This window comes from Natator depressus, chromosome 2 (assembly GCF_965152275.1).
Source record: "Natator depressus isolate rNatDep1 chromosome 2, rNatDep2.hap1, whole genome shotgun sequence".
In the NCBI taxonomy this organism is placed as follows: Eukaryota; Metazoa; Chordata; order Testudines; family Cheloniidae; genus Natator; species Natator depressus.
In genome coordinates this window covers 79,610,934-79,637,060 of record NC_134235.1, presented here as the reverse complement: position 1 = coordinate 79,637,060, position 26,127 = coordinate 79,610,934, and the positions used below count along the sequence as shown (strand labels likewise).

Below are 26,127 nucleotides of genomic sequence, written 5' to 3'. Positions count from 1 at the left end.
GAGAGCTTTACTAGTCCTTGGAATTAGCTGCTGTTATTTTGGCCTTTCAATTTTTTGCTGATTGTCCCTTTAATTTGATCATGGACATGCATTATGTTTATCAGGTAATTGATCATTTACCCCTTGCCCTCATTACCCCTCAGGTCGATGCGGACCTTCTTCGCCTGTTTTTGTCCTTACAGTATTTCATCACCACTCGTAATTTCCCTTATTTTGTTGCTCATATTTGCAGTCATACCCCTCTGCCTGGGCTACTCATTGAAGGCAATGCGCGCGCCGATCGCGCGTTACGTGGTCAGGTAAATTCCCTTTTTTCTGACCCCATTGAAAGCCATTCCTTTTTTCATCAGTCTGCCTCTGTTTTGGCCCGGCAGTTTCATATTCCTGCTGATCATGCACGTTCTATTGTTCATTCCTGCCCCCACTGTGCCGCTGCTGCCCCTACCTTTTTTTATGCCGTTAACCCTAGAGGTACCGCAGCGAATCAGCTGTGGCAAATGGACGTCACTCACGTGCCACAATTCCACCCCTATTCGTTTTTACATGTTTTCATTGATACCTATTTGGGATTCCTTTGGGCGACCCCACAGCGTGGGGAAGCCACTCCCAAAGTTATTCACCATTTGCTAGCCTGTTTTGCTGTTATGGGTCACCCGAGCCAGATAAAAATGGATAATGCCCCAGCCTATTGCTCCACAGCACTTTTCATCTTTTGTGCCCAATGGGACATCCGTCTCAAACACGGGATCCCTTATAATTCCACAGGCCAAGCTATTGTTGAACGTGCAAATCGCATGCTAAAAATCTTGCTCGACAAACAATTAAAACAAGGGGAGCTGCGTCTCCGAATCTTAGGAGACATTCAGCAACAATTGCATATCCTTTTGTTTACTTTAAATAATTTAACGCTGAACGCAGATCAGCAGACCCCCGCGGATCGGCATTTTCACAAATGGAAAGACCGCGTGTCTATTACCATCAGCTGCCCGATCCGCAATGGTTGGGCCCAGTGCCTTTAATCACTTGGGGTCGGGGATATGCTGCTGTGTTTCTCCCTGCAGGACCGTTGTGGGCTCCGGCCTGGTGTGTGCGACCGGCACTGAAACAGCATGGCGTGGCACCAGGGCTGTCGAACCCCATACCGGATTTTCAGCTGACCTTGGAGGAGACCGCGGTGCCTCCCGGGTCGACAACGGCGGGACGGAAACAGAAGAGGCGTAGCGTCCCAAGCCAGCCCGTGACATGGGGAGCAGTAAAAGCATTGGTCGCCGCGGCTCAACGAAGACTGGCAGCAAACCAACAGCCAGAGACTCTTGAGACTTTGTTTGTGGCAATTCTCGCCCAAATTACTGCTAATTCTGTACTGATTGTATGCCTTTTGTGCCTGCTATTTCCTGGAGGGGTTGATTCGGGAGCGCTTTCTCCGTTACAGGCCCGAATGACATATAACCTATGGGAAAGATTGGCTTCAATAGCAAATGTTACCCACTTTTGTTTATTTGATTTTGTAGCAGCTGAAGAATTGTTAGGTACGTGCCTTATTCCAGTATGTCATCACCCTGAGGAAATTGGGAATGAGATGATGCTCGCCGCTTACTCGAACCTCTCTTCCCAGTACTCTAGCATGGCTAATCGGGGCCAGGCCAATCACACTTTACCTTTTTAAGCTTATTTTTTGCTGCTGCTGTGTACAATGTATTCCTTTTTGTTAAGGCTTTGTCGAGACCCGCCCTGGCAGGCTCCACGAGTTATGACCTTGTCTGTCCGGGAGTTAATTGGCTTGCAAATGCAAATTGATGGCTACCATGAGATGGCCGAGCACAAATAAACAAAAAAGGAGGGGATGTAGGATTCATAAAGGTTTATGCGCTTGGCAACATTCAGGGCACACCCGGAGTGTTGTGTAGGAGTAGTGCACACACAGCTCCTTTCAAGGGCATCAACCTTGGAATCTCGCCAAGATGATATGTATCGTGGGAAGCCTCTCAGGACTGGGCTCAAGGCCCGAGAGCAAGGAATGCGGTAGATAGAAATTGGTAAATAAGAATGTTAAACAAAGCCAGTGTATTCCTTTTATCTGTTGGAGAATGTAATGCGCGGGGGGAGAGAGAGAGAATAAAGGGGAAGGTGGAAAGCTGACAGGGGGAAGCCCGTTAGCAGAGACCAGCCTGCTTGCTTGCTAAAAGCTGTGTTCTGTCTTGTCATTGAACCGCCACACATAAGGATATTTTAAAAGGGTAGAAATGTCATATCCTACGAACAAGCAGACCAGTTTCAAGAGAAGCCTTGAACGAAAACTGGGGGGGGGTTGGCAACACCTTTGGACTGGACTAATTGCACCAAATGGCAAAGATATTAAAAAAAGATTTCCACCAGAAGATACCTCTAGCCCACTCCACAAGCCTTCATACCATCCTACCCATGTTTCCAGTTACACAAACCGAACACCGTGCTATGCTATCCACATGTTCCTGGACAAAAGTTGTGTGTCAGTTATGAACACGTATTAAGTACAACAGAACAAAACAAGTAAAAAGCCTGTTGCCACTTCACTCTGGTTAGGAGAAGGATACTTGTTTAAATTGAAATACAAATGAATAGTCCCAAAATTCCTCCTCTGCAACACATTCCTCCCTTCCCCTCCGGGCCACAGAGTTTGTCACAGGCTATGGGATGAGGAATTTGTGTGGGAGTCCGCTATTCAAATGTTGACAGCATGTTACAGTGACAAGTATTAAGCGCAGAGTATCCGCTTTCCTCTTTTATTGCTGGTAAACTGCAACAACGCAGCATGCAGAAACATGCAGCATGACAAGTACGCGCATATATTTATGGAATGGCCAGGGAAAATACTATCAAATGCTACATTTGAGATCTAATGTATGCTGGTTAAGAACATGAGAATGGCCATACTGGGTCAGAACAAAGGCCCATCCAGACCAGTATCCTGTCTACCGACAGTGGCCAATGCCAGGTGCCCCAGAGGGAGTGAACCTAACAGGTAATGGTCAAGTGATCTCTCTCCTACTATCCACCTCCACCCTCTGACAAACAGAGGCTAGGGACACCATTCCTTACCCATCCTGGCTAATAGCCATTAATGGACTTAACCTCCATGAATTTATCCAGTTCTCTTTTAAACCCTGTTATAGTCCTAGCCTTCACAACCTCCTCAGGCAAGGAGTTCCACAGGTTGACTGTGCGCTGAGTGAAGAAGAACTTCCTTTTATTTGTTTTAAACCTGCTGCCCATTAATTTCATTTGGTGGCTCCTAGTTCTTATATTATGGGAACAAGTAAATAACTTTTCCTTATTCACTTTCTCCACACCACTCATGATTTTATATGCCTCTATCATACCCCCCCTTAGTCTCCTCTTTTCCAAGATGAAAAGTCCTAGCCTCTTTAATCTCCCCTTATATGGGACCCGTTCCGAACCCCTAATCATTTTAGTTGCCCCTTTCTGAACCTTTTCTAAAGCCAGTAATCTTTTTTGAAATGAGGGGACCACATCTGTACACAGTATTCAAGGTGTGGGCGTACCATGGATTTATATAAGGGCAATAAGATATTATCCGTCTTATTCTCTATCCCTTTTTTAATGATTCTTAATATCTGGTTTGCTTTTTTGACTGCCGCTGCACACTGCGTGGACGTCTTCCGAGAACTATCCACGATGACTCCAAGATCTTTCTCCTGAGTAGCTGTAGCTAAATTAGCCCCCATCATATTGTATGTATAGTTGGGGTTATTTTTTTCCAATGTGCATTACTTTACATTTATCCACATTAAATTTCATTTGCCATTTTGTTGCTCAGTCACTTAGTTTTGTGAGATCTTTTTGAAGTTCTTCACAGTCTGCTTTGATCTTAACTATCTTGAGCGGTTTAATATCATCTGCAAACTTTGCCACCTCACTGTTTACCCCTTTCTCCAGATCATTTATGAATAAGTTGAATAGGATTGGTCCAAGGACTGACCCTTGGGGAACACCACTAGTTACCCTTCTCCGTTCTGAAAATTTACCATTTATTCCTACCCTTTGTTCCCTGTCTTTTAACCAGTTCTCAATCCATGAAAGGATCCTCTCTCTTAGCCCATGACAATTTAATTTATGTAAGAGCCTTTGGTGAGGGACCTTGTCAAAGGCTTTCTGTTAAGTGCACTATGTCCACTGGATCCCCCTTGTCCACGTGTTTGTTGACCCCCTCAAAGAACTCTAATAGATTAGTAAGACATGATCTCCCTTTACAGGAACGATGTTGACTTTTGCGCTACAATTTATGTTCTTCTATGTGTCTGACAATTTTATTCTTTACTATTGTTTCAACTAATTTGCCTGGTACTGACATTAGACTTACTGCTCTGTAATTGCCAGGATCACCTCTAGAGCCCTTCTTAAATATTGGCGTTACAGTAGCTATCTTCCAGTCATTGGGAACAGTAGCTGATTTAAAGGACAGATTACAAACCATTGTTAACAGTTCCACAATTTCACATTTGAGTTCTTTCAGAACTCTTGGGTGAATGCCGTCTGGTCCCGGTGACTTGTTGCTGTTAAGTTTCTCAATTAATTCCAAAACCACCTCTAGTGACACTTCAATCTGTGACCATTCCTCAGATTTGCCACCTACAAAAGACGGCTCAGGTTTGGAAATCTCCTTAACATCCTCAGCCGTGAGGACTGAAGCAAAGAATTCATTTAGTTTCTCTGCGATGACTTTATCATCTTTAAGTGTTCCTATTGTATCTCGATGGTCCAGGGGCCCCTCTGGTTGTTTAGCAGCTTCCTGCTTCTGATGTACTGAAAAAACATTTTGTTGTTGCCTTTTGAGTTTTTGGCTAGCTGTTCTTCAAATTCCTTCTTGGCTTTTCTTATTACATTTTTACATTTAATTTGGCAGTGTTTATGCTCCTTTCTATTTACCTCACTAGGATTTGACTTCCACTTTTTTAAAAATGCCTTTTTATCTCTCACTGCTTCTTTTACATGGTTGTTAAGCCATGGTGGCTCTTTTTTAGTTCTTCTACTGTGTTTTTTTAATTTGAGGTATACATTTACGTTGAGCCTCTATTATGGTGTCTTTGAAAAGTGTCCATGCAGCTTGCAGGGGTTTCATTCTAGTCACTGTACCTTTTAATATGTGTTTAACTAACCTCCTCATTTTTGCATAGTTCCCCTTTCTGAAATTAAATGCCACAGTGTTGGGCTGTTGAGGTGTTCTTCCCACCAAAGGAATGTTAAATGTTATTATATTATGGTCACTATTTCCAAGTGGTCCTGTTATAGTTACCTCTTGGTCGAGATCCTGCGCTCCACTCAGGACTAGATCAAGAGTTGCCTCTCCCCTTGTGGGTTCCTGTACCAGCTGCTCCAAGAAACAGTCATTTAAAGTATTGAGAAATTGTGTCTCTGCATTTTAACCTGAGGTGACATGTATCCAGTCAATATGGGGATAATTGAAATCTCCCACTATTATTGAGTTCTTTATTTTGATAGCCTCTCTAATCTCCCTTAACATTTCATCGTCACTATCACTGTCCACTGGTTACATTTATTCAAGATAATTATACCAAAAAAAATTTGAGAGAACTGCAACATATATTACTTCAATTAACAGGTGAATGCCATATGAACTAATTTAGAAGTACCAGTCACCTAAAAGGGATGAAAGATTAAGTGCGAAGAACATGTGTAGAAAAATTGCAGAAATTAATGGTCTGAACCTTTGGTGGGAGGATGTCTCACAAAATCATATCTCTAGATGAAAACAACAGGAGTCTCTGGATTTTCTGTTCAGATTTTATATTTGTAATAAACAGGCTTGTTTAATTTTTTAAAAAATTCAGAAAAATCAAACCCTGATGTAGAACCATAATAGCTGTAAAGTTCAAAAAACTATTTTTCAAATACTCAAAAGCAAGGGGGAATTGATGGCTCAGGGATGGGTAATTGGATATAAAGCTTTTGTTTCTTAATTGTTCTTATGAGTGAGCTGTTACCATCTTGGGCTGTTCAGTAGTCTACCTGATATTATTTTGGTGGTCTCAGTCCATTTCCCAGTGGACAGGTGGCCATATAAAAATGTGCACACAGGAATGGCACTAGTTGGCATTCTTTGCTGAGAAACTAGGCCAAGGGGTGTCTGGGCATGGAGAGCGAACCATCCTCTTGCCTCATGATGACCCTTTTAGATCAGGGATTGTTCACATTAGTGGAGAAGCTTGTAATGCTGCTAGAGCTTCACTTTTCTGTGAAGAATATCACGCTCCAGGGTTAACAGTACATTACCTTATAGCTAGGTATTAGTAGTGCCTAATCGCCATACACAGCCCTTGCTCTCCATTGGAGAAGATAGTCAGTACCAGTTTGGATCTGTGATGCAAAGGTGTCGGCAGACTGTATCTCCCCCTTGTCAAACAGCATTCCACCTGCACAAATGCCAGGAGTTACATCTATTGCAGGGACTAAGTTGTACCAGTCTTTTGATATGTCATAGAATCTTAGCTAGCCAGTTTGCAGGCCATACCTGTTAATTTCCAGAAACATAAGTGATTCCACCATGATATGTGCTCTCCTGTGTTTGGGGACGCTGGCATATAACGAATTGTCCCCTCCTTCTAAACAAGTCACATTTCTGACTGGTACTGTCCCCATACATATAGTTATGGGGAAAGGGAGAAAAAGTTCTTCAAAGTCACCCTTTCCCAAAATTTCAAGAAATCATCTCCCATGCATGGCCATCTCTTTTTCAGGTCATATGTCAGGCACCATAGCATGGATGCAGCCAACAGCATTAGAAGGGATTTTTCCATTGCTGTAGAAACATTACCTGCCTGAGTGAGGGTAGCTAGGTAGATGGAAGCATTCTTCCTTTGACCAACCTACATCTACACCAGGAGATAGGCAGGCATAGCTACAGCACTCAGAGGTGTGGATTTTTCACATCCCAGAGCACTGTGCCTATGTAAACCTAAATTTTAAGTGTAGACCAGACCTCTTTCAGAGGTAGGAGAAAAGGTCAAGCCTCTGTACTTCCAGACCCTCTTTCTTTGCTCCATCTATGGGCCAGTCAAAGAGACAAGCCGACTCTGTTTAACAGATTACTGAAGTAAAATCAACACCAATTTAGCTTCCTGCTCTGAACTTCAGAATAATTCACATATTCATACACTGAGCCATGATTGTCATCTGGTTTGACCTCCTGCATAACACGGGCCATAAAATAATGGCACACAGAACTTCCTGCAACAATCCTATAAATTCTGGTTCAGCTAGAACGTATCTTTTAGAAAGACACACAGTCTTTCTTGATTTAAAGATTTCAAGTGACTGAGAATCCATCACAACCCTAGGAAAGTTGTTCCAGTGATTAATCAACCTCACTGTTAAGATTTTGCACCTTATTTCTAGTCTGAATTTGTCAAAGAGTTCTAGGGGATTTAGACACAATTCTTCAACTGAAATGAATGGAACTGATGTCTAAATCCCCTAGCGTGCTTTGAAATCTTAACATAAACCACATCTATGCTACAGGGACTATACCAGCATAGCTAAGTGTAAACCAAACCCTAATCGACTCTGGCAGGAATCCACCTTTTCTCCAAGCTGCCTTGAGAGATCCTTACCCAAAGGATGACAAAGACATGAGCCCTACAGAGGGAGAGAAAAACACTTTCTATTTGAAGAAAGTAGCAGTTCAACTCATACGGCCTGAAACAACAAGGTGCTGACCTCCCACTGAAATCCCTGAGACTGGGTATCAGAATTAAACTAGAGTCATGTGGATGGATCAAAAATGATCAGGCCTTGTTTACTGCTTCATTCTATGTCAATCATTTTTTCCCCTTAGAACTACTTTTTAAGCACTTGTCCTTTGTTTTCTTTTTCAGTAACCTAGAGATAAACAGAGAGGACATGGCGCTACGTAGGGAGTCGTTCCAGTCAGCCTTTTTAATTTAGTGCTTCCAGAGCTGTGGGCCCCACCCATCTAGCATTGTCCGATTTATTTTAAAAACCAAAGGCTGTGGCCTTTAATGGAAAATTGAGTTCTATTCAGATCCCCACTGTGTCCCTGGATAGGAAAATGGAAAGTTTTAGCTTAAAGCTGCTGGAGGCCAAAATGTGAATGTTTAGTGAAATTAATTGATGTTTGTCTATGCTAATACCAAGGAAGTTGTAGTTTGTGACCCAGAGACGCCACTTAGCTTGAAAAGTGATGGAGGGTGGGATACAGGTCTCTGAGCCCATGAAGGGAAGAGGCTGAATTATTCTTTTCCAACTGCATTAAGGATGTTGGAAAAGACAGGTTGGCTTTCCCTCTACCAGGACAGCACATTATGCCCCTGGGTACCATAGGCCTCACGAATTCCCATCTTACAGTATTTTGTGGGCAAGTGGAATGTGCAGCCTTTGATGCTAGAGGAATACAATACCTAAACTGGCCTAAAACTCTCAGCCTGCTCTCCAAGGCTGAAGAGCATTCTGTTGGACTATGCTAGCTGACTCTTTACTCACTTCCACAAGAGCTTGTGAAAAACAGAACAGGAGCAACCTGGATTTCACAGTGCATAGAACGTGGGTGTTTACTCTGGAGACCTTGGGACCAGACTCTGCCCCCTCCCCCCCCCCACTCCTGGGTAAGCACCCAAAAGCTAGCTTTACCAACTAACTGAACATTCCCTGTATAGGGGACTCTCCAGTGGCATAGGTCTAATGTAGTGACTATTATGTCCCCCCAGTCCCCACCCTCAGCATAGCTAGGGAAAAAGAGTTTTCAAAATAACCAGCTGCTGGCACAGTTCCTGTCCCCTTAGGGCCATGGACAGTTATAGTAGTGTTCTACCCATGAACAGAAGAACAAGTGAGGATGCTCTTGCACCAGGGGCAAATCCACAACCACAGCCAGCTACAGGACTGGGGAGAAGTTAACCTGGCATGAGTTTCCTTGTCCCTTGCATCTGATTCTGTGCTGAGTACAGCTGGAATTGTCTCCAACAGACCTTTCAGAGTTGCTGTTTTATGGAGGATTTACATGCCTGTTGTCTACAGACCTTAAAATTATAGGCAAGTTTTCTTAACATTCTACTGCTAGAACTGCTGAAAAGACACGACTGTGTGTATTACTTTCACCTGCGACCCAGGATGCCTTTAGAAACAAGGAGCCCAGTTCTATTCTGATCTATGCTGATGTAAGTGAGAAGTAATCCCATCCAGGTCAATAGTATTCCATAGGTGTAAAAATCAGTGTCAGAGGGGAAGCATTCCCAAGATGTTACATCACAGCACCTCCTCATTGCTTTAAGCAAAATGCATAAGCATGAAGTGTTTTGTTTTGGGATTTGTTCTATAGCTCTTTATAGATAATCTAATCTTTGATAAATGCTATGTTCTTATTGTTATCAGGACATCATATAATTCATGGAGGTTTAGAAAAGCAGGTGTTTTAATCTACCCACTCGTCAATAAGCACTAATACATAGATCAGTTGTACGTTTATGTGGAATGAAAGCTGATAAGAAGCATTTCAGAAAGATAGAGATGTGAGCCATTGCCTTTAGAATACGTTACACCGACATGTGATAGGGCAATAAGTGCCTTAGAAATGCCTTAGGCATTCTGAGGCTGATCTTAAGTAGGGAGAACAGTGATAGAAGGGGCTTGTGACCCCACCTGAGTGACCCCATTCCCTCATCCTCTGGCCTTATCTAAGATAGGTTATGGTGGAAGCTGTTGGTGCCATCAGTAGTTATGCTGGCTAATTTCACCCTTTTTACTGTGAATTTCTCTGAGTTGCTTCTCCCCTTACAGAATGTAATTGATTGTGTCTGCTAGTACATATTTGCTTTTACAAGCATTCTCCTGAGATGTATAGACATTTCATCTCTTTTCCTTTGATTGCACTGACTGCAAGAAGTTCAACCACCACTTCTGCTTTTCAGTCCATCGCTTGATATTCAGACACTTTGCAGAACTGATCTTTTGAAATAAGATAAAAGTTCTTCTCTATTGTTTAACCATTAATTTTTTCTTACAATGGCTATCTGGGTTTATTCAAACTGTTTCTTAAAATAAGTTTCATGTCCAGCTTCACAACAAGATGTTAATGGTATCAATGGAGGTCTTAAACTGACCACTATGTAGCTGTCATGCCTCCTAAATCTGTAAATCTATTAGAGACCAGTAACATACTGTGAGTTTTGAAGCATGACTATGAATAGATCCCAGCACAGGGATTAGACTCAGACTTTAAGGCCAGAAGGGACCATTATGATCATTATGATCACAGGCCACATAACCTAAACCACTCACTCCTGTAATCAACCCATAACATCTGCCTCCTGTCTTGTGGGGAGAAGGCCACAGGACTTGTCTACACTAGATTTTTTTTCTGAAAACTTTCCACCTTTAGTATCATTCGTGTAGCTCCATAGGTGGTATCAACAAGTGGAAGTTCTACTGTAGACATATCACTGGGGGCTGCCAGCATTTTAACCACAGTAAGATGCAGACCTGCACTGATCCAGGTTTTAACAGAGCCAGTTGCTGACACCTTGTCTACACTAGAGCTTCAACCATTGCTATCAGCCATGGGGCAGCATGAATGTTAGCAATACTTATTAGAATATAAAGCTATTAAAGAAAAAATCTAATATAAACCCCATCAGAATTACTCTTGTGGACGAGTCCTCTAGAATTTAGCAGGGGACAAAAACAACGTTGTTCTGTGGAAGTTTAGTACAGTTCACACAAATTGTTCTACCTACCTATAGAATTTGATAGGGAATGCTGAGGTTCCTCTCCTCCCCCCTTTAAAAAAAACCCATCCCATTAAGTTCTATAGCAGGGGTACCATTTTTCTATTGCATTCTGAGACGGTTAAAAAACCAAACACTCTAGAAAAAAATTTACGTTTAAGTTCTATCAGGTTTTTCCCAGGAGATCAGGATAGCTTGAACTCCAATTCACCAAGGAATTTGTCATGAAGTTATTCCACCAAAGAAAAAAATCTTTGAAAGACAGGCTTTCACATCTATGGCTCTTTAGAAGAAAACTCCTCGCTCCTTTTTCTGTAGGCAGAGGTGCAAGTACTTCCAAAACTTTTCAAAGGCTTCATTCCCACACTCATGAAATTACTGTTAAGGGGGTGATATGGAGGCGCAACGCAGTTCCCTCTTTGATCAGCGTTCATTACTCTGCCCAGCCTAGCTGAAATGGTAGTGAAAGATGTTTGCATTTGTATGAACATCTCTTTAAGAGAGAAAGTTAATTGCTTTCAAAGCACTTTACAAAGGAGATAGCTGGGACAATAGAGTGGAGGGTATGCTTATAAAATTTGCAGATGACACCAAAGCTTGGGGGGGTTGCTAGCACTTTGGAGGACAGGATTGGAATTCAAAATGATCTTGATGAATTAGACAATTGGTCTGAAATCAGTAAGATGAAATTTAATGACGACAAGTGCAAAGTACTATGCTCAGCAAAGAAAAGTGAAATGCACAAACACAAAATGGGGAATAATTGGCACCGCAGAAAGGGATCTGAGGGTTATAGTGGGTCACAAATTGAACGAGTCAGCAGTGTAATGCTGTTGTGAAAAACAAACAAACATGCCAGGCTGTATTAACAGGAGTGTTGTACATAAGACATGGGAGTCAATTGTTCCAGTCTACTTGGCACTAGTGAGGTCTTAGCTAGAGTACTTTTTTGGGCACCGCACTTTAAGAAAGATGTGAACAAACTAGAGAGAGTCCAGAAGAGAGCAAAAATTATAAGTATTTTGGACTGTGTTGGAATTGCAAGCTATCCCTTTAAGCTTGGGGGAGGGGGGGGATTAAGGGGTCCAGTTCTGCTTGCGGGCTAGGGGGCTCTGCAGAAAAGCCTATCAGTCAGTCTGGAAAGAACCAACATAGAACAAGGTGGGGTCAGTTGTGCCTCTCTGGGGGACTGGGGCATAGGAGGTTTGGCTTAGTGGTCACAGCTGGACTGGTGTCAGCAAGTCAAGGATGGTTGTGAGGCAGTAATCAGTGAGCAGGGATCAGAGTACTGGTGAGAGCCAGGATCAATATACAAGAGTCAGGAGTGGAGTCAGCTGGTGTCAGAGAATGGAGATCAGAGGTAGTTACCAGGCTGGAATCAGGAGGCAAGATTCAGGCTCAGAATCAGGCTGGGGTCAAAGACTGGAAATCAGCAAGCAAGGTGAGGTCTGGAATCACAGCAAGCCAGAAATCTGCATGGTTGCCCAGACAACTTCCTGGGGCACACTCCAGGGTTAAATAGTGCGCATGGGCCAATCAGAAGGCACAGGATGCTGTTACTCTGGACCCTTTGGGCAGTACATCTCAATGTGCCTAATCTCCACAGTGCTCCTTGGATACATTTCTGCATGACCTGCCAGTGGTGATGTGGGAATGTCAGCTGCCCCAGGCTCCACAAACCTGAGTTCCAATCCCTCTGTTGTAGAATCCCCATCACTGGAGGTTTTTAAAGCACAAGTTGGACAAACTCCTGTCAGGGATAGTCTAGATGTACTTAATTCTTCCTCAACACACAGGGATGAATTACATGACCTCATGAGGTCTCTTCCAGCCCTACATTTCTATGATTCTATAAGTATCACCACTGCACAGATTACGCTCGTTTTATGAATTGGTAAATGGAGTCCCAGAGAGGTTAAGTGACTTGCACACAATCACCCAGCACATCAGTGCAACAGAAACAAGGTCTTCTCCAATTTTGCCCACTCTTGTGATTTTAGCATAAGGCTTGTGATATTTGATGTCACTTAAAGCCCAATCTCCTGTAGACAAGCTATTATGTGAGTGAATGGCAGTTTTTATTTTTTTTTAAAGCCTGGGGTTAGCCCTGGTGGTTGTAGAGAAAAAGCTTGAGAGTGCAACCCAAGTGCACCCTAAAGGCACAGAAACCAGAAGGAAAAAAAAATTTTGGATTCTTTTTATCTCCCGATTTTTTGGGGCATGACTCATGATTTTTTTGGAAGTTTGATGTTAGCAGTACTATGACTCCTGGTCCAGTGGCCTATCCACTGACCCACACAGCCTCCCTCCCAGGGACTGTTGGAGCTGGAAGGTTCTTTGTCAGAAAAGGGCGGGGGGGGACAGCAAATGGAGTTAGCCTGTGTTCAGCTGCAGCTGAGGCACTTTAAAATGCTGGTAGCTGTAAGCTAGCTATAAAACATGCCCTTTCAGAACACAACCCATTCAGCTCTCCACTCCACAACTGTAACATTCCACTTTCACTGTAATTGAACTGTACAGAATCCTGTTGTATAAGGTTCCTTGCCCTCCCTTTGAAGATAGAGGATTTTCTCTTTTGGTTACAGCTTGTCAAGTCTTGAGGCTACAACCATCTGTGTTAATCTCTGAGCAGTCCATTCTTATTCATCATCAATAACACGTCCAAGGAGCAACCATGCCGAAGAAGCTCTGTACTGACAAGAAACAAAAACTGCCTGGCTGAGGTTTTTCACTTCTATGTCTCACCTACATTCTAACTCTTCGGATACAACTAATCAGAGACTTTAAATGAAGAGGTCACAATAGGCTCAGCCCTGAATGATTTAAAAAAAAAAAAAGTTTAACTCCATTTTCAAATGGGTCTTTGTGGGAATGACTTGCAGCTTGGGCTGTCTGCCAGCCTGAGAGATGGCAGAGAGAGAATTTTGATGCTGGTTTTTCCATGCTTTAGTTTTTATTGTGACTCTCACATTTCCAGCCGTCCTTACATTTTCCTATTAATTGCTTTGGCTCATGTGTGTTCCTGTAAAGCTGCTACAGATCGGATTGATCAACAAGTGGCAAACAGGCCAAGGCAACACTTGCATATTCAGATGTCGTTTTCCTTCCTTTGCCTGTGCTCTAGTGACAGTGAAATGAAGCTGGCACTTCCGGCATTAGATTCTACAACAGCAAGCAAGTAAATGCCTTAAAACATACACTGAGTTTCTTTAGTTGAGGTCTGATCACATGAAGTGCTGAATACCTCCTGCAAGTTGCTGAGAATCCTTAACAGCCACCGAAACCTCTTTGTAGGGTGGTATCCTTACTGAGAGGAGGGGTTAATTCTTTGGAAATATTGTCAGTTCTTCTATTAGTGCTCTGAGCTAAATTAATTTGATAAGTTCCTGTGGCTTTGGTGCAGCTGCATAGAGCATCCTACATTTAGGAGGCAAAGGTGTGCACTCGGGCCTGTACGGACTACTGGAACAAAGACAGGACTCCTTGTGAGAAATTCTCCATGGCTTGTTTGAACTTGAGTCCAAACTGACTGACCCACTGATAACAAGTAAACCACATGACAGAAAAGCAACAGAATTCCTGCAGGTTTTCACCAGCTCCAGAGCCCCTCTCTCCTTTAAAATGAGAGCACAAGGAGCATGTGTGTTTCATGAGGTCCAGGACTCTTACCAACTGACATTCATAGCACAGCTTTTCCCTCCACAATGCAGTCACAGCTTAGAGCAAAAGATTATCCTCAAGCTTTAAAATGGGCATCTGTAAGCCATTAAGACATTCCAAATTAGCAGCTCTGTTCTGCTTCAACTACAATATTCTTCATAGAAAGCTTTAAGCCCATTGCTAATCTGCCTGGTATTAGTGATGTTAATTCCTTTTCCATCCATATATGATAGAAACTATAAAAACAGTACTCCTCTCTCTTTCCTTTTGAGTATGTTGTAACATTTAAATCGTCCCCCTTTCCTCTTATGCTGTAAATAGAGATGGCCTTGAACCCACCTCTCAAATCTGTAACATCCCCTTAACCAAGCAACTGGTATAACTAACCTCTGTCGGTCTCCTAAGAGCTATATTAGGGCAGGTTTATTGGGTACAATCTTCTCCTTTTGCTGACTTGGGGTAAAGGTTACTAGATGCAATTCCAAACCACAAATACTAGTCAGCCCTTCTCTAAACAAACATTAAACAGCTAAACAGAGCTAAGAGCTACATTTAAATATACAGCTCTGACACGAAGCTTAACGTTTTATTAACACACCCATAGAATGGAAGTTTCTGTCTGCACAGCACCAAAAGAGCCCTTACTCCACCTCTGGAGTCATGAGCTGAAGCCAACTTAGAACGTGCAACAAACTATTCCTGCCTATGCAAGCTTTTGAAAACATTTGCATCCACCACCCGAGGCCTCGATTACCTCATCTGTATAATGGGAATAAGTTTGCTTCTTTCCTATGGGAGTAGTCTGATGCTCCACTGAGTAAGAGTTATGAAGTACATTGAATTATCAGAAGCAGTCAGTAGAAAGGTAGGAAGAGAACTCAGAACATTCTTGGCTCCCAGAGATGAGGTGTGTTGACAGAGAAGGTTGACACTCTTTTACCAAGCTTTGCATTTCCCTGAAGTGTTTGGAAAGAGGTCTAGGCCACTTTGGAGTAATTCAGGGGATGAAATAATTGTGTGCGTCTCCTCTCCTTGCAGTCTCAGGGACCCCGTTCACTAATTACATGTAAAGTGAGGTAAATACACATTTCTTTGTTCAGGATACTTCTGCCTGAACAGAGCTGCAGGGTTTTGAACATGTGCTAAGAACATTGTACAGGGGGATTTCATAACTTTACATATAATGTTAACACATACATTTCACCATGATATTACTGACCAGCAGTTATCAGTTTTCAAATGATACCTCAGAAGGCATATTTTGCACAAAGATTATTACAGTAGTGTGTAGGGCAGTGTTGGGCAACCTGCGGCCCGCATGCAGCCCATCAGGGTAATCTGATTGCAGGCCACAAGACATTTTGCTGACATTGACAATCCGCAGGCACAGCCCCCTGCAGCTCCCAGTGGCTGCGGTTTGCCGTTCCCGGCCAATGGGAGCTGCAGGAAGTGGCAGCCACCACCTTCCGCAGCTCCAATTGGCCGGAAACGGTGAACTGCGGCTACTGGGGAGCTGCAGGGGGCCGTGCCTGCGGATAGTCAACATCAGCAAAATGTCTTGTGGCCTGCAATCAGATTACCCTGATGGGCCACATGCGGCCTACAGGCCGCAGGTTGCCCTCCATTGGTGTAGGGTGTGAATACAGGAGTGCTTTTGGTCACAGTGTGTTGCCATTTTAGCCATACATAACAGATATAACATGATCAAATTTAACTGCACTTTACATGAGTTTAGCAACAAAGCATGAGCAAAATATACTAAGCTTGCACAATTGATTTTCAAAAAGACTTTCCAATCATAAAATTTCACCTTGCGGAAACCAAGCCTAGACAATTTCAGCCCCAGAAGTGAAGTTATACATTACTGAAGTCCAGGGGTTAGTACGGAAGCAGTTACACAACTTTCACTTTAGTGGACTATGACCAGTGCCTGGTATAATCCCATCTTGAAAGGGACTGAAAGAGTCATGTACCTATGGCACACTCTAATCAAACAGACTGTGATCATGCATCACAGTTTTAGAAGCAAAATAGCTTTCTATCTTGTGGTACAAAACCGTTCCAGTCTCAACTATTCTCTTCACCATCACCCCCTCGCCCCTTTCTAAACAAAATGAGCTTGCCCGTGTGCTGATCGTCTGAAATGGGATTAACATTTCACACTGATCTGTTGCCTGGTTTACAGCAACAGATGATCTGCTTGAAAGCTGCTCATTCAGCTTCTGCCATGGGCTAACCATGATTTGCTATAACATTTTCTTCCACCTACCCCCTCCTTCGGTTTACAGACAAACCGCAACAACAAAGTAGAAAGGACTGTTCTTCCTATTAGTATTCAGCACAGCTCCGAGTCACTGATTGTTCTGCAATACCACTCCAGCACCCCTTGTGATGCTTTGGGGTTTCACCCAGTCCAGCAAAGGGTTGGCTCACCGCTTGCCTTGTAACCCTCGGTGCTGTGCAGCTTTGGCTGGGCCCTGACACCAGCACCGTGCTCACAGCACAGTGGCCTCACCCTGGCTGCCACCAGCATGGTTACTCCTTACAGAGTGACACTAACAGCCCTTCCCGTCCCATGTCTCCCTTGCAGTGACCTCTCACTGATAAGCATGCTGCCTCCAGAGACAGCGCACACACCAGCCTGTTAGTTTAGCTGAGGATTCCACCCTTCAGTTTAATACACAGCACTGAGATGGTTTTGTAACAAAACACGTTTGCTAACAAAGAACAGATATTTAAGTGATAATTAGCAAAAAGAGAAGAGACAGCTGTGGGTGCAAGTAAAACAAATCAGAACACGCTTTCTAGCGACTAAAACTTAGCTTCAGCATTACAATCTTCATTTAAGCAGGTTTATCACCTAGAGTCAGTTCCAGCTACTGAGTTTTCAGGCCAAGAGGGTCCACTTTTCATGAGCTCACGGGGCACTGCTCACTCTTTGTCCCCTAGGTGATGGATACTAAAATGGCTCTCTCTTTCTGCTTATATATCCCAAAGTCTATTGTCTTTGTTTCAAGAGCCAGGAAGGCTTTGTGTGTGTTGGGGGGGGGGGGGGGGCGGGCGGGCGTTGCAGGCTCCATCCCCTTCCATGAGCATTAAGTGGTCTAGCCCCCCCAGCCAGGCTCATTTAGCTTGATAGCTTTGTTTACCTCAGATGTAGATGTACAATTTCATTGTCCTCCAAGATATTACCTGGCTCAACTTACATTGGCGACACAGGAAAAACAGGAAAGACAACATTATTTTGTTTAACACAGGCTGATCTTATGCACTGCTTGCAAAACACCCTTTAAGAACATATTTCCAGCACACACTTATAATTCTTTATACTCCTCCCACACATACATCACACAATAATATTAATGATCAGCATGTTACCGGTTTGCATGTGATATCTTACTTGATCCCTTTTAGATACAGATGATGACAACAGTGTGTTGTTGCAATGAGTGCATCAGGCCTGATGTGAGTTATATGTTGTGCCCTATGCCAGTTGGCATTGAGGGACTCTCTGGTTCAGACCCTTTTAAATGCTTATTTCAAATGTATATTTACACACTGACTTATTATCAAGGTCCCTTTTTATTTGTTTGGGGCAAGTGAAGGGGATTATTAATGTTTTGGGAGGAGAGGGGAAATAATTATATTCATGCATCATGTTGTGTCCTAGGTGAAATTCTATAATATGACTCTCTGCCTTTCAGTAAATATGTTAATAGGCTCCTTGCTTTTGCAAAATACTTGACCTGAACAAAAGTGGTGGTAATTTGCCATGCAGGAGGGTTCCAAGTCTGCTATAAACTCATGCTTGTGGAGACTAACACACCCTCACCTCTTTCCCATCACCGGTAACAAGGTGCAAAGATCACTGGGCCATAGGCAGCAATGACAGATTAAAAGAAAACAGAAGTGCTTCAACAGTAGAGGTTATATTAATTTAGCAAGCACATTAGAATCCATAAAGCCTCATGCTACAAATTTTCATGATAACAAAAAATCAGGTACAGAAAATTGTTTACCAGGAGTGCCCTTGCTGGCTGTATCATAGTAATGTTGTTATAACGATCTTGCCCAACCTCACACAGAAAGTCAATAGCAGAGCAGGAAATTGAACCTGGATGTCCTGATCCCAGGCTAGCTCATCCTTTCTTTATGAAACCCGCAGCGCAAGGCAGAGGTGGCACCACAATTTGCCTTCCTGACGTGGTGATACCCTCCCCAGCACAGCTGCCCCCACTGGTGGAGAATAGAGAACAAATTGCACCACCGGCACTGCAGGAGTGAATCAAGCTCATCAGTTTTAAACCAGCCTTATTTTTTAAGCAATCGCCTTTGAAGTTCACCTGAGACATGAAATTTTGCAAGTTGCCTTGTGTAATGACAGTGTTCTGAAAAAGTTACTAATGATCTGCTCTCCCTTGAAGAGCCCTCTTGTACCCCCACATTCCCCCTGCAGCCCCATGTCCTTCCTTGCCAAGGACAAGACAGGATGCCCTATAGAGCCCAAGCACATTAACTAGCTGATTATGAGAAACCAGAGGTTCTCCCACAGACTTAATGACAAAGGCATCATGATACATTTGGACAAAGATCAATGCCACAGTGCTTTTACAGGGAGCAAGTGCCCCGTTACTCAGATTGGGGTGGTTATTGTATGATGTCACGACAGGGCAGAATTAGGGTTGTTTGGGTGCTTTAATTGTGCATTTCTTACCTTATCGTGTTTGGATTTCTTTAAGTGTAACTCTAACTCTGAATTTCCAGGGTTTAACAGGTTTTGTTGGGGGGATAATTATAACATCCCTGTAGTGTTCTTTTATCCTTAAATTACTGATATGTACTCTGAAAATTTAAACTCCATCTTAACATAGCTTTTTGTCTGAAAATTTATATTAAAGAAATTAATTCCATGGGGTGGAAGAAATAAGGAAAGACTCGATATCAGTTCTAGGACTGCTGAGTGGGACAATCCCCCTCTAACCAGAGTAAAGGTTGTTGAAAAATGAGAACATTTTTTCATGGAAAAATTCACTCCCCTTCTCCTGACCCATTCAAAGTTTAGGTGTCAAAATTCAGAAATTTCTACTAGTTCTAAAGCTGGCTAGAAACAAAATGAACTTTTTCTTTTTCTTTTTTTTTTGGGGGGGGGGGAGGGAACTTGTTCAATTTCCCCCCATTGAAATTCCAAAATTTGGAAAGCTTCCTCCAGCTCTGATCCCAATGCTTTCCCTGTGAATTCTAGTGATGCTCACCAAAGCTTGAGCTTATATTAGCAGCTGAAAGGAACATTGTCACATGGTTTAGGCCTGAAATAATGGGGGGGCCCCCTCTCTGGATGGAGTAATTTTTACTCAAAAGCTGGTCATGCAGAACAAGAAGCTGGCTACACAGATGAGCTCAGTTCTCCTCCTGAAAGCCCCCTGTAACACCACATCCCATACATACATTATAAGCGTTTGCATGCATGCACATACCAGAGAATGTGTATAACACTATGTCCCATCCCGCCCCACTAATGTGCTGCCCCTTCCCCATGCTCTTTGTTCCATATGACACTTAGGCCCAGACTCCCTGATTGGAGCTGTCTTTTTCCCTTCCCCAGCAATACTTACCCACTCCCATGGAAGGCAGCAGTGGGTATCCTTTCTATCTCCTCTCAGGGGAGGAAGATACTCTGCCTGTACATGTAAACAGCAGACAGGAAGCTAGACTATTCCCTCTTGCTCCCTCCAGTGTGGTCTGCTTTTCAGCAGGTGCTCTGATTTTCCCTCATCTGCTGTTAGAAGTTCCCAGAAAAAGGAGGCAGGGACTATTGAAGCTGCTGCTATAGCTACAAACAGCTATGCTTTGGGGGCTAGAAACAGTTTCCATTTTGCTCTCTCTTTCACTGGCTGGAAGTGGGGAAAGAAAACACACTGTTGTCCCTCCCATGCTGAAAGTCCGACAGAGGGGATGTCCTGCTGAAGTTAGGCCTATTGTGGGTCTTCTTTGAAGTTTCCCTGTAAATGCTATACTAGGCTTTCATGTCTATTGACGCTAATTAATCCCAGATGGAATTTTACCACATTTAGGAAGTAAAAAGCAACTCGTTTTTACTGCACATTTAATGCTGGGGTGTCTCCTCTGCAGCAGTCTGGATAGTACAGGCCAAATTAGCTCATCGACAGTGACACCTGTGCAAAATTCTCTCCCCCCCCCTCCACACACACACACACCACAGCCAGCCAGCTGGCACAGGTGTACGTGATTGGAACTTAGCAAACAATTCTGTTGCTGCAGGAGAAGAGACTCAATCCAGCTCTCCCTCTTGACCCTGCAGAGCAATTCTAATTAGTCACTAAAGTGAGCCAATATGATTCTGAAGACAAAGGTTGACATTCAGCCCCACGCAGCTCTGGAGTTCCACTTAAACCTATTTTGACTTAAGGACATATAAGGCCTTGTGCTGGCCTTCTGCAAAGGGGCCAGTTTCACCCAAAGACAGCAGTTGAGTCCCTTTTTAGAGCTCCTTTACACAGCAGAGCTAAACATTAATATGAGGTACTGTTTTGTTTTTTTTAACTTGAAACTGAGGATTTTTGGTTACCATTCCCATGTGATGTTGGAAATGCAAACACAAGAGCATGGCGCCAGCACATGGAAATGAAAGGGATTAAACCAAAGTGAAAGTAACCAGCTTAGCTTGTCAAATACTAAAGAACAAAAATGGGTGAGTTTCACCCTGATGAAGACTCCAGTTTAGCAACCCTAGAGGCTGAAGTCTGCTGGAGACCAGGTTGCACAGACAGTGATAAAGCAAGCTTCCCCTACGCTGCCCAGGCCATGGGCCTCCAAGACAACCTCCAGGACTAGGTCAGTCTGCAGGCTGACTCAGCGCTTGGTGTCTCTACTGAGACAGCCAACAAAGGTACAGTTATATTGGGTGTTTTTTGATGGACCCCTGTCAATGAAGCACTGGACTGAGATGAACAGCTCCTTTCAGACAGGGCACTATACATACATCCCTTTTTTATAGTTTGTAATAATCAGAGTTATTCGGGGTAAGCTCAAGATTGTGGCTGGCCTGTGAAAGTTGTATAAGAGGAGATGTGCATAAGGAGCTTTTACCCGTAGCACAGGATCCAGCCACAACTGCAACCCCTGTGCTCTCCTGTTATGCAGACAGCACTCCCTGCAAACCAGCTGCAGCCATTAGCCATTGTAAAAGGAGCAGGGAGGAGGCCTGGCAGTAGCGCCATTGTCCCCTTTACACTGACCAGCAAAGCTGACCAGTCATGGAGTGGAGAACCGAAAAGATGGAGCAGAATCTGCATTCTCCAGGAGCACAATGCCTCTCGGAGCTGCTTCTAGGGCTGTGCAGTCTGCACTGCCTCTAGATCCATAGATTCCAAGGCCAGAAGGGACCAATGGGATCATCCAGTCAGACCTCCTGAAAAGCGCAGGCCAGTCTGTAATCCATTTCATGTTGATTTTGTATCATTCTAGTTGCTTAATCAAAATGTCATGCAGTAGCAAGTCAAGCACCTTCTAGAAGTCTAAGTATATTAAAACAACACTTCTGCCTCTATCAGCCACACTTACAATTTCATCAAAAAAAGATATCGAGTTAGTTTGACAAGATTTATTTTCTGTAAACCCCTGTTGCATGGCATTATATTATGCTCTTTTAATTCAAGTCCCATCTCAACCCCTCCATTATTTTGCCCGGGATCAATGTCAGTCAGGCTGAGAGGTCTATAATTCACCAGGTCAGCTTGGAGTGGGCCCCTCTCAGTTTCTTCTGTTGAAGCTGTTCCACTTTGTATAAATAATTAAATAAGCAAACTTGGGTCTCCCACATCCCAGGAGAGTATCCTAATTATCAGTCAATCTCTCTCTCTCTCTCTTTTTCTCCCTGTGGCCCAATGAATGTTTATTTATTACAAAATGGAATAGCTTTGACAGGTGAGCACCCTTCCCCAGAATATCCAGTAGTCTGGTGGTTAGGGCACTCAGATGGGAGATCCAAGTTCAAGTCCCTGCTCCAAATCAGTCAGAACAAGGATTCAAAGGCAGGTGAGCAAGTGTCCTCATTGGGGGGGTATTTTGAGATGTAACTCCCAACCCCCCAGCTTGGAAGAGTCCCAATCTGGTCACCCTTGGCTGCTTTTTGTGTGAGGCCCCATCCAGTAGGCATGCTCTGAACACTCCTACTAGATTGGGCCCTGCAGACAAGATAGGCAGAGGAATGCATAGTTTGAGAATCCTGCTGACACTTAGATGTGAGCTAGGGTGCTTTCTGCACTGTCATGACTTGGGCAGTTTTGTGCATGCCCTCCAGCAGAAACTTAAGCACCTAGGGGACTTTGGCAGCAGAAATGTAGGCACCTAGGGAATTTAGGTGGCAACTAAGCAAGAGTTTGGAGGATCACAGGTGTGCCTAAATATTGGACTTAAAGGCACCGAACTGCCACTTTAGGTGCTTACATCCCTTTGTGGATCTAGTCTGTAGAGACTCTTAAAAATCTCAGCCTACATTTGCAAACATGAAAATTTCAAGCAGACTTAAAGTGACTGGGGAATGGAATTATTTCAAGGCTTTTTGGAATTAATTTCTTTCAACTTCTCATGACATTGATTCAAGGTTTATAATCTCTGCTTCCTCTTAAGATATCTTAGAGACAACTCACAGCTAGCAAACAGTACCAAAACAAAACAAAGTCCTCCCTAAAAAAAAATGTACAATGGTCAAGAGAAACCTTGCATAAGGAGGGAAAAAATAATAATACACACACACAGACTGAGTCAGTACAATAGATAGTAAGATTTATTTGTTGATTTCCCATTCAGCTAAGATTTATCTGTCAATCTGCCACAATTCCGAAAAGGAACGATCTCCAGACGCCCCATGTTCTCACACACCGTGCCAATCCAGACAACGTGACTGGAGACCTGCATGTGGGAACTTGCCTTTTACAGGACAACTTAAAACAAAATCCATGCCCACTGCTATTTGATTCATGGCAGTGCCTGGATTTTCACATTGTTTGGTGTAACCTGCTCTCAGTCTCTAACAAAAGCTCTGGGGAATCCAGTGAAGAACACGACTTTTCCTGTTTCTGCAGACTAGCAGGGGGAGTTCAGTTCCTTGCGTGAGAAGGTGCTGCTGAAAAAGGTTCTCACACTGAGCCGTCTACAGACACAATACGGTTTTTCCTTTGCAGCGTCGATCAGAAATAGCTCTCATCCTATACTTTGAGGCAAACACTGGTAATCATCAGACCAACTATGCTTCTCCTTCACCAGTGCTATTAATAGCATGTTGTTCCTTCTGAAGAAAGACAAAAGAAGAATGAAGGGACCTGGTGTCTGATCACATTTTTTCTTTCTGCTGCTGCTGCTTTATTTTTTTTCATTCTGAATTTTCTGAGCTACAGCTGTTTTTTTCCAGTTGGGGGTGAAGGCGTGGAATCCTCATTGTTTTCAGTTATGTGCCCATCCTTTCTGTGTAAACAAGCAGGGCTTCTCCAAGTGCACCAAGCAGAAGACTGTAAACAAAGCAAGGTGTAACTTCAATACTGATCTAGTACACACACTTGATAGAAGGGCAAACGGCAGAGCATCAAAGGAAAGGAGGAAGTTTGTTCGCCTACATGCATGTGCTTCATCAGGGTGACACTACAGAACCCCAGCATTTTTCATGACGATACATTTTTTCATTCAGAGTGCTAAGAAACGGCTGGAACCAGAAATGGCTTGTTTCTTCAGATCTCATTGAGATACTTCCCCTCCAACACTTTAGAGATGGGTGCATATATGTAAATATATAGACACAAATAGGTGCTTTATTTATCAATGTTAAAATAATTGCACAGGCATATATACACGGGAGGGAGGGAGGGAGGGAGAAGGAAGGCTTTGAACCTCATCTGGTTATTGATATAAGTGCAGACTTCCCCTTAGCAATTTCTGTTTGTCTTCTAACTTGAAAATGGAGTCACTGCTTGACAAAAATGGAAAGGGAGATAAACTCCCATGCTTTTGGGAAATGAAACAACATCCAACTGAGGAGGTTGTGAAGAAAATTCCACTCTGGGCAGGTTATGCTGGACTAGCTGACCAACAGAAATGCCTGCATACTTACTGTCCACTTACAGAAGACCTGGCACACTGAACTGTTCTAACTGGAGCAGTGTGTGTACCAAGGCATATCCCTCTCTCCTGCCACAATGACGGCTCTGTTGTTCCCTCTCTCACCCTTGTCTTGGGAGCAGCTAGCGTTGGAAGCAAGGTTCCAAAGCTATCAGAGTTCAATGGAATTGTCTTTGTTTATATAAATGTCAGTCATCAGCCCGTCCATCTTGTGCAATAGTCAGTAATCCCCAAATCTCCTCTGAAATCACATCCAAGAGGAATATGGTAGATTGCTGGCTCGTCTCCACACTGTTGCAACAGTGAAAAGCTAAATGTAACAACTTTGCATTTTAGCCTCATGGCTTAGTTAGCTTATGAAACAGCAAAGCTCCTTATTAAACTTTATAAATAAAACAAACTTCTCTACAGGTTACTGGTAAGAGGGCCCTTATTTATGTTATTCAAAAAGTATGTATAGCTGACAAGGTTGTCCGGACATTAATAGTATTATAATGACTTAAATATTAGTGTCAGTGAATTGTTTATAAACACCATCATTCCCATTGTTCCCGAAAGATGCAAACTTTATATAACAATTGAACAGTATACTTTTAGTACAATGATACTATTGTGCAGTATAAAGCCCTGGAAGGGTAGCTGCTAAGGAGATGACAACTTTCACATTCAGAGACAGTCCACTTTTGGCTATGGAACCATCATTAAGAAGCAATGAACTGTTAGAGGTGCAGGCTTTCCGAAGAGATTTAAAACCAAGAGCCTGGTGACTTATAATCATTACAAATTCATGGCACTTTTCTCAGGAAACCATTAGCCTACATTTCCCGCCTACATTTCAGCTCCAGTTATTAACATTTATCTGCATTAATTCCTTCTGAAATTACAATTGGATAATATGTTCTTCTTCTTTATCCCTATAGGAAAGTCCTATAGAGTTCAATAGGGATTAAACCAACAGGGTCCCATAGAAATTACACTGAGAGAGAAAGAGTACTTTCTACTTTGTATAGAGTTTTTAATAGACAGTTTAATAGAGAATCAGATCTCTTCTATAGAATTCTATAGATTGGCTTAAAAATTCGATAGAGAAGATATCAAACTCTATTAACTAGCACTTTTCCACAAGGGCACTTCCTGGCTAGCCTACTGTGTTAACTGCTGTCTGTTCTATTTCAGAGGTGGCTGCACTTCAGCGATCAGTAAAAAAATGTGTATTCCAGGAGAGCTACCATATCTGTAGCATCAGTACATAGTAAAGTGATTGTGGGTGGTTTGGAATGAAAGGCATAAATGTGTGGTTTCTATTATGATTTCTCTTTGTGTATTTATGTATTATCACTTACCAGTCTTTATCCTCAGCCGTATAACATGATCTCAGATACACCTCACTAAGCTTTAAAAATATAGATACTGTCCCCTGCATGGGAATATAGTAGCTCACTCTGCGTGCTGCCCTTTACCAATCTGGCCATCAACCAAGAGAAGAGGATGAATGTCCTTGCATTCAGCCTCTTCCAACCTTGGACAGCGGTTGCCAAATACCCTAGTTTTGCAGTGGCAGCACGGGATACCAAAACAT

At 43.0% G+C, this 26,127-nt stretch overlaps 1 protein-coding gene across 2 annotated transcripts in view; it reads right to left on the bottom strand.

Annotated features, from left to right (window-relative positions):
* Positions 1–23,218: 23,218 nt before the first annotated feature.
* Positions 23,219–26,127, bottom strand: part of SLC35D4 (solute carrier family 35 member D4) — an 81,960-nt gene continuing 79,051 nt past the window's right edge. For both annotated transcript variants that reach the window (XM_074944504.1, XM_074944505.1), the window contains one exon: positions 23,219–23,944. In XM_074944504.1, the coding sequence (XP_074800605.1) occupies positions 23,884–23,944 (61 nt within the window). In that variant the 3' untranslated portion in view covers positions 23,219–23,883. The remainder of the gene's footprint in view (positions 23,945–26,127) is intronic.